Source organism: Oncorhynchus masou, chromosome 26 (assembly GCF_036934945.1).
Source record: "Oncorhynchus masou masou isolate Uvic2021 chromosome 26, UVic_Omas_1.1, whole genome shotgun sequence".
Lineage (NCBI taxonomy): Eukaryota > Metazoa > Chordata > Actinopteri > Salmoniformes > Salmonidae > Oncorhynchus > Oncorhynchus masou.
Genome location: NC_088237.1, coordinates 23,826,273 through 23,835,522, shown reverse-complemented (window position 1 = coordinate 23,835,522; position 9,250 = coordinate 23,826,273). Strand labels below are relative to the sequence as shown.

The following is a 9,250-nucleotide window of genomic DNA, read 5'->3' as shown; positions in this document are numbered from 1 at the left end:
TGAGTGGCTGGAATATAATTACAAATCATTTGTAGACTGCAAATTGATTTCAAGAAGCCCAAACAGATATAATATTTGACTAAAACAAAATAATTTAAAATATTGCTTACATTTGTATACAATCCGTGTGTCTCTGTACTATGAATGAAAATACTTGGGAAGAGATTTCCTAAATTAAAATCACTGATTTCCTGGTGTTTTTATATTCTTATATCCAACACTGAAAATCATTTTTGCTCAGAAAATTTTGGGGACAAGTTTTCTCACTACTCTCTTTCCCATATCTTCTATTCTCTCGCCCCCTCCATTCTCCCTACTCTCTTTCCCATATCCTCTATTCTTTCACCCCTTCTATTCTCCCTACTCTCTTTCCCATATCCTCTATTCTCTCGCCCCCTCAATTCTCCCTACTCTCTTTCCCATATCCTCTATTCTCTCACCCCCTCTATTCTCCCTACTCACTTTCCCATATCCTCTATTCTCTCGCCCCCTCTATTCTCCCTACTCTCTTTCCCATATCCCCTATTCTCTCACCCCCTCTATTCTCCCTACTCTCTTTCCCATATCCTCTATTCTCTCGCCCCCTCTATCCTCAATCTCCCAGTTTCATTCTCCCTACTCTCTTTCCCATATCCTCTATTCTCTCGCCCCTTCAATTCTCCATCTCCCCGTTTCGTTCTCCCTACTCTCTTTCCCATATCCTCTATTCTCTCGCCCCCTCAATTCTCCATCTCCCCATTTCGTTCTCCCTACTCTCTTTCCCATATCCTCTATTCTCTCGCCCCTTCAATTCTCCATCTCCCCGTTTCGTTCTCCCTACTCTCTTTCCCATATCCTCTATTCTCTCGCCCCCTCAATTCTCCATCTCCCCGTTTCATTCTCCCTACTCTCTTTCCTATATCCTCTATTCTCTCGCCCCCTCAATTCTCCATCTCCCCGTTTCATTCTCCCTTCTCTCTTTCCCATATCCTCTATTCTCTCACCCCCTCAATTTTCCATCTCCCCGTTTCATTCTCCCTACTCTCTTTCCCATATCCTCTATTCTCCCACCCCCTCAATTCTCTCTACTCTCTTTCCCATATCCCCTATTCTCTCGCCCCCTCAATTCTCCATCTCCCCGTTTCGTTCTCCCTCTCTCTCTCCACAGAGAGCAGGATCCAGATGTCCCCGCTCTGCTCCTTTCCGCCCTGGGCCTGGCCTGTTTATCACACACAAACAGAGAAAGTGAGAGAAAGAGAGAGAAAGTGAGAGAGAGAGAGAAGAGAGAGAGAGAGAGAGAGAGAGAGAGAGAGAGAGAGAGAGAGAGAGAGAACGGAATACATAAACAGACGGCCTGAAGGAATGAAGGAACAGTAGAGAGAGAGGTAGAGTGCTGCAGTGTTAACCCTGTCAATGTTCTTTGTGTGTGTGCATGTTGCTGTGTTACTAAGTGCCTGTGAGTGTTAGTACTCAGTAGCCTTACATTCTTGGTTATCAAGGTGCCTAAACAAGTTCCTAAGCTCCACTCAGTCCTGGACTGTCACTATAATAAACACAACCTATGAAGAGGTCATGTGCATTGCTATGGCGATGATGATGGGGTGCTGGCCGACGTTCCAGCTTGGGCCGGGACAATACCAGTATCACCATATTTTTTCCATGGCAACAATTAAAACACAAAGCAGACCAAACTCTTTGGTCCTTTAAAAACTTGCTGTATGCTGGGCTGGTGAAAAGTAGCCAATGAACACTACCGAAAAGACAATCCCCACCCTTACCCGCACACAACCATACCCCCACCCTTACCCGCGCACATACACACACCCACCCTCACCCCCATCCTCACCTGTACACCCCACCCTCACACACACACCCACCCTCACCCCTACCCCCACCCTCACCCACACACACACCCCCACCCTCACCCGTACACCCCACCCACCCTCACACACACCCCCACCCTTAACCCTACCCCTACTCTTACCCCCCCCCCCACCCTCACCCTCACACACACACTCTCTCTCTGCTCCACCAGTGGATGGCAAAGGTACAGCCTTGAGGAAATAATATTAAAAACAATACAGAATCTAATAGGGCTTTCTCTCTCTCCTCCTTGGTCGCAGGGAGCAACTGAGACTGTTAGAGCACTGTGGACCAGCACCAGAGAAGAGTACTGGAGGACCAGACAACCACTACTACCCCTGAGCCAAGCATCACCTGGCCATACACTACCAACAAACACCGTTTGGAGAAGCAGGTATTGTTTTTCCTGAAGAGGGGTAAAAGGCTAAAAGGGGTGTGGATGGGTCATCCTTTTCGGATCTTTTCTTTTGGGGGGCATTATTTACATCTGGAGAGACTGATATGAGAACTATTCTGGTCTTTACCTTTGATCTTGTGCCTTGTGCCAGTTTCTATTCCGAAAACGAACAATGCGTTCAAGAGATCTAGCAGTATTTTGTGCATTCTGCTGCAGTCTTGCAGGGGGTGTGCCATTCAATTGGAATTAGGACAGGATTTTGGCACAAGTGTACTCGCAGATTGTTTCTTAGTTAAATGTCTCCCTTGAGAAGTATGTTTTGAAGTTTGTTAGTGGAAAGGAATAATGCAGTAACAGATTGATTATGAAGAAGAGTGGAAGTGGAAGAGTTTATAGAAATGTTTGTGGTCATACACACATCCTTAAAAACGTAGGTGCTGGGCTAAAGAATGAAACATGAAAAGAACAGAGGCCTGCATAATGAATATGCTCCCAATTTACCACCTTTTACTGGCAACGGTTCAATCCAGCACTGCACATTGTCAGGTCAAGAGCAGGTGGTAAATTGAGAGCATATTCAGTGTGCCACTGTTCTTTCCAAGTGGAAGAGTTTATTCCATAATCAGTCTCTTGTAAATATCCATAGATACTCCTGTAAAATCTGCATCATGTTTGATATTCCAATGCCAGACCTAGTTCTGCTTTCCAGAGCCTTGTAGTCTTATGTTGACACAGAGCTTGTTTAACACAGCTGTAACTGAGCTGAATGTCCTCTGATCAATGCTGGAGAGAAGTCCATTTCATTTCAGCGCAGTCATCGAGTAGAGCTGAACCCAACTGAAGCCCGTTCAAACACAGTCCTTTAACTAATTAACATAGCTGGCTTTGACTGGAAACCTCTTCCAGGAAATTGACATTATCATACTCCTCCACATGTTTCCTTTCAGATTGTCAAACAGGGAAGTGGCCAACATGTGTTTTTCCATCCTGCTTTGTTCCATTCTGCAACATAATGAGAAGCACTGAGTCACAAGTTAATAATACAGTGAGGTTATGAAAACTTGGTTGTCACTTTGCCATTAAATCAATAGTAATACTCATGAAAATCCTAATGGATGGATTCCCTTGTGGTGCATATCTGCAGTCTAATCTTTCATTTGATTAGAGACATCTGATTTCCATCAAGACAAGGTAAAAATATGACTGAAGTGCAGAACACTTCATTAATTGTTATTGTTTGTCGATTTCATGCACATTTCTCATGACCAGTTTTACTATATAGTTACTGCTGATGTGTAAGTGCCTCTAAAGAGAAACAGATGATTTTTAAAATTAAATTTAACCCTTATTTTATAATGTAAGTTGACTGAGAACACATTCTCATGTTCAGCAACGATCTGGGGAATTGTTACAGGGGAGAGGAGGGGGATGAATGAGCCAATTGGAAGCTGGGGATGATGTGTAGGTGTGGAGCACTTGACTCTGGCAATGACCACACCTTTCTCCATCTTTATTGATATACCAGCTCTGCTAGACTGATACCACTATAGAGTGGTGGGCATATGCTGAGGGTGTCTTTTCAACAGCAAAGTGTTTTGTGATGGAGATGGAGATCAAACAAACTGTAGACCGTTATCTGAGAGCATGTCAGATGAGATGCTGTATATGCCAAACCAGGTAGCTAAATTCTCTTAAGGGGTTAGAGTGTTTCTACCTCTCACATTGTGTTGAGGAGTGACTGTATTGTGTGCTAGCAGCTTGCCAGACACGAGACGATCCCTATTGGTCTCTCGCGGCACAACTTGGATCAAGGCTAGCTCCAACCTGGACAAGCCAATCAGATGAGATTATCCCAAGGTATTAGGTGGGCCTATGTCAGCTTCAAAGGAAATGAGAATGAGCAAAACAAAATGACCTACCCATCCCAGCTAGCCCAAACCCAATGCTAACTTGAGAACACTTTGCCAACCCAGTCTACACCTTTTAAATCCCCTTATTTTCATTCTAACCCCACCCCATTAAGTCTCATATCTGGACAGACCGATGTGTACTTAATTGTACTGCGTTTGATTTCTTCTAAGGTCAGAGTCTGATTGTGTCCGATTGTGCTAGAAGATTGTTGGGTGGGTCCGCATCAGAAAGGATTTAAACAAATCTGAATCATTAGCAAAAGCCAATTTGTTCCCACAGTGTATAATTTGTTTGCAGTTCTCTGAATTCCAACGTCAAGGACTGAAAGACATTGTCAAAGCCATACGTTGTGAGTGGGATTATCCTATGTCGTGAATTGGCTCAAAAGAGGGCCATCAACACATCCCTTATCATGCCAACACAAGGAGACACTGTGACCATATTTCTCCTGGGTTTTTATAGCCAAGTCACTATTATGAGGAACACGTGGATTGCTATTGCACCATTCTGCACAGAAAAATGAGGAGAAGAAGATTTCTTTCAAACATAGTTGAGTTGTTCCATTCAGACATCGCTGCCTGATTAGCGCTAAGTACATTAGAGATCTCAGCAGGACATTTACCTGAAGGACATAAACAGAGAGATGATGCCAAGTGCCAACTATGGGAGAATGGGGAGTGGACAGAAGGGTTAGGGTGGTTTCATAGTGAGTTATAGGCCCGTATTAGCCTGATTTGGAAATGGGCCAAGTCTCAAGGCCTCAGCTCCCACACCGCCACAGGCTTAACAGGGAAAGAGTCACCGCATGGATTATGACTTCTGATTACAGGCCTCTGATTGGCCGAGAGGAACTACAGTGTGACTGTCAATGAAGGGTTCCCACCAACTGAATGAAGACACCGATGGTACAAATACAGGGGAGGTGAGCGGTATTTCTCTGAGTTTGGGACTGCAGTTGCTACCACATTTCTTGAGCAAAGCAGAAACAGGGCGCAAAGACAGACTTTGGAAAATCACTTGAACTCAAAGGTACGTGTGGTTCTAGGGGACGATTAAATTGGGTTTCCAGTTTGAGGAAAAGTAGGTATAGATGGGACTTTGCTTGCAAACTAATGGTCACAAAGACAATGTGAGTTCAGTTCTGGGAGGTGAAAGTTGAGGCACATTGAGTGGCTGGAGCCTTATTTGGCGATTTTCTGCGTTCATTTGTACTATACAATAGGTAATTGCACTGAAAAACCAGAGCTTGTGAATGGCTTTGAGGCTTTGAACGAGTGAGGCTCTGGAGAGATTCCAGTTATGGTCTTTACGGCAGTTTGCTTAACAGGAAAGTAACTTTTCCTGACCTTGGCCAAACTAAATACTAGCAGCTATAATTATGGTCAGTTGGAAAGTTTAACCCAACAGTTGGGGCTCTAAGTTTAGAGGCATAGACACATTGTGTTCCATAGATCTTTGGCCCCGTACAGTGAGATACGAGATGCCAGGGGCCCCAGAAGCAGGTGAGCGGGCCACGTCTTTGAAGTGGGCCCAGCCATAACCCAGGCCTGTTGAAAATGAGTTCCAGACCAAAGTGTGGAGCACACACCAAGAATTTAAAACAGCACCAGATGACAGTTGAGAGGAATCAAGCATTCTGGGACAGGATGGGTGGATGTGCTATTGCAGAGTTTAGATGCCTCTGAGTTATTGTCTGCCTCTGTCAATCTCTTTGTCACTTCGGCTTCCTGTCTCGCTTTCATCCCCAGTTCCTCTATTCTCCATGTTTTTCCTCTTCTATGTAGATTAATTCCACTTTCTCTGTTATGATTGCGTGGAGAATGTATCTGCTTGTATATGCATCTGTGTACTGTGTGTATAAATGTTTATATGGCATTCCACAGCTCGGTGTGTTGGTGGGTACTTTAATTCATTACCAATGTCAGGTGTAACAGATTGTGCTTCATCCACAACAGAGTCAGGTGGATTTGGTTTGCTCTGTGTTTTACTCCTTAAGGAGCACCCAACCTCAGGCCAACCTCTATTGCCTCCTGCATGTGCCGATTTTACAGATTAGCATCCAATCAGAAGTATTTGTGTAAGGCCATTAGCTGACCTGGCAGCGCGTCCTGTCCTTAAGAAAGCTTATAATCTCCCATGGACCCAGTGGACAGCTGGTCTGACCACATGATGTGCCAACGCTCATTAACTTCATGTAAACTCGAATGCTTATGACCTTGCGTCAAAGCAGGAGATTTGAAGCTAGCTACGGCTAGTTTGGGCTAGCCATTGATGGAAGGCCTGGCAGTTTTCTCAATAAGGGACTAAATTAATAAGACACCTGTAATCGTTGTTTGCATGTGAATGAACTTAAGGCAGCATGATGAACACTTGCACACTTAATGCACCATGTCAAAATAAGCTCATCTGTACTTGAAAGCACTTAATCTAAAATAAGGTGAGAGGAAACGAGACTCGCCTATAAAAAAACCAGGATACGTCACAATGAAGTGCTAACACCTACCTGTAGTTCTCAAGCTGGTCCATGTTGATCTATCTTGGAACATGCAGAGATCATCATCTGTGTATTTAGGTTGGTGTGTTTGTTCAACCATGTTCTTGATCTTGTCTTCAGGGTTTGTGTCTGTGCCTGTATCTGTGTCTGTGTTTTGCATAAGAGTCAGTCTCATCATATGTGTTTTCTCTCTCCTCTACCCCAGGCTGAGTGTTAAGATGGCGCTTCTCCTGGCCTTTTCCTCCGTCCTCCTTCTGGTCGGTCCTGCTCTGGCCCAGAGCCCGGACATGTCCTACGAAGACTATATGGCCCAGTTACAGGCCTGTCCCAAAGAGTGCCGCTGCCCGCCCAGCTTCCCCAACGCCGTCTACTGCGACAACAAGGCTCTGAAGCGCATCCCCACCATCCCCCCACACACCTGGTACCTGTACCTGCAGAACAACCTCATCGACGTACTGTCAACAGATGCTCTCCGCAATGCCACGCAGCTGCGCTGGATCAACCTCAACCGCAACCGCATCACCAGCGAGGGCTTGGAGGAGGGTGCCCTGGCCAACATGCTCCGCCTGGTCCACCTCTACATGGATGACAACCTGCTGAGCTCCGTCCCAGCCAACCTGCCCTCCAGCCTGGAGCAGCTGCGCCTCTCCCGCAACCGCATCTCCAAGATCCCCGCCGGGGTGTTCTCAGGTCTGGATCGGATGACACTGCTGGAACTGCAGGGGAACAAGCTCCAGGATGACGCAGTGACTGAGGTGAGCCTCAAGGGCCTGAGCAACCTGGTCCAGATCAACCTGGCCAAGAACCAGCTTACCACCATGCCCCTGGGCCTCCCCATCACCATCACCCAGCTCTTCCTGGACAACAACGCCATTGAGAAGATCCCCGCTGACTACTTCAAGGGTCTACCCAAGGTGGCCTTCCTCAGGCTCAACCGCAACAAGCTGGGAAACGGTGGGCTGCCCAAGAACGTGTTCAACATGTCCAATATCCTGGACCTGCAGTTGTCCCATAACCAGCTAACTCAGGTTCCTATGATCCCCCCAGGCCTGGAACACCTCCACCTGGACCACAACCAGATTAAGAGTATGTTTTTGACACTGTTCTAGTTTCATTGATACATTGACTGACTGCCTGGATGGTTAACTGATGATTGGTTTAAAATCCAGATAATTATATTATTATAATCAGTGGAAAATGTTTTTGATGAGTTGTATGACAGTTTTGCTAAGATGGTGTATTTGCAATTGCAGGTGTGAATGGATCTGACATCTGCCCTGTGTCGGCAGATGCTCTGGAGGGCTATGTCACTGAGACCGCTCCTAAACTCCGCTACCTCCGTCTCGATGGCAATGAGGTCAAGCCACCAATACCCAGAGACCTCATGATGTGCTTCCGTCTCCTCAGGTCCATCGTCATATAAGAAACACACTTCCACCAGCCAATCGCATCTAGCTATAGTTTCCCGGATCCAAGGGCAGATGATTATTAACGAATGGAAGTGACTATGCTAATCTATATGGAATTTTGATCTGTGGACTACTCATTTGCATAGTTATGTTGAGAACTACATATTAGACGCCAGGGTTGGGGTCAAACCAAACTCGGTCAATTTAAGAATTAATGCAATGAATTGGTCAATAGAAAATAATGGGCCATTTTCAGTTGTTGAATTGAGTCTCCTGAATTGGTAGAATGGGAATGGAATTGACCTCAACCTTGTTGGGTGAAGGTCACCTGACAATCTGTAGATAGTGTGATTGGACTGCACTACTGTCTTTTGACCTAGTTGTGCCTTATGTTCGTCCTGTAGTCACAAGTGCTTAATGCAACTGTCTGAGTGTGCTGTTTCAATACAGCACACTTTGGCCTGAAAGTGGTAGAAAACCTTGAAATTGTGTTTTTCCAAAACTCTAAAAAAGACAATAATTTACGATGACAATGTAATTGGGACAAGATAAGAGGAATATTGTTTATAAACAGTATGTATTTAAGGCATGTTGAATCTTCTGATGACTCAATGTCCCCATTCTCTTTCTTTAAATGGAAGTTCATCTTTTGTGAATACCACAATAATACTTTTTAAACATTTTATACAGCTCCTCTCTGACAGAATAACTTGAATTGATGATATTAGACTTGAAACCAAATTAAATGCTAATTATTTTATTTTCAAGTTCTCTGTGAATAGGAATATGTTGAGCTAACTTTAGACACATGCTAGTCCACACAAACATGCAATTGTTTGCTCTTTCACATTTAGCTAATTTATTTAATTGTCTGTTTTTCACTGAATTCATTGAATTCTTGATCACTGTCTCAAATGTGAAGTTCCATTTTGTACTCAATGGGTCAACCTTGTTTCAGTCATCTTACGTATTTCAGAAATGCCAAAGCAATTTTGGAATGCTTACATTTTGTTAAGAATATGTTAATAAGTTGTGAATTCCTTATACAGTCAATAATATAAATAAAACATTTTTCTGGAAAAACATTAAACGAAGGAAGAAATATGTTGCATTAATCACCTTCCCTTCTATAGACACACTCACAAACACACACACACAGACAGACACAAACAGACAGAAAGAGACTCAATCACACTC

General features: G+C 44.4%; 1 protein-coding gene across 2 annotated transcripts; it reads left to right on the top strand.

The window, feature by feature from the left end:
- The first annotated feature begins 2,013 nt into the window (after positions 1–2,013).
- On the top strand, positions 2,014–9,124 carry LOC135514573 (keratocan-like). Of its 2 annotated transcripts, none has more exons than XM_064938006.1 (3): positions 2,014–2,236; positions 6,850–7,730; positions 7,898–9,124. In XM_064938006.1, the coding sequence occupies exons 2-3, from the start codon at positions 6,863–6,865 to the stop codon at positions 8,065–8,067; spliced, it is 1,038 nt and encodes a 345-aa protein (XP_064794078.1). In that variant the 5' UTR covers positions 2,014–2,236; positions 6,850–6,862; the 3' UTR covers positions 8,068–9,124. The 2 variants fall into 2 exon arrangements, with proteins under 2 accessions (XP_064794078.1, XP_064794077.1); XM_064938005.1 differs by lacking the exon at positions 2,014–2,236 and adding an exon at positions 3,256–3,430.
- Positions 9,125–9,250: the final 126 nt, after the last annotated feature.

What these genes read in the sequence shown, in the direction of transcription:
- LOC135514573 (XM_064938006.1), top strand. Translation starts at nt 6,863, where the DNA reads ATGGCGCTTCTCCTGGCCTTTTCCTCCGTCCTCCTTCTGGTCGGTCCT. An exon ending in GGACCACAACCAGATTAAGA is followed by an intron (nt 7,731 to 7,897) that starts GTATGTTTTTGA and finishes TTGCAATTGCAG; the next exon opens with GTGTGAATGGATCTGACATC.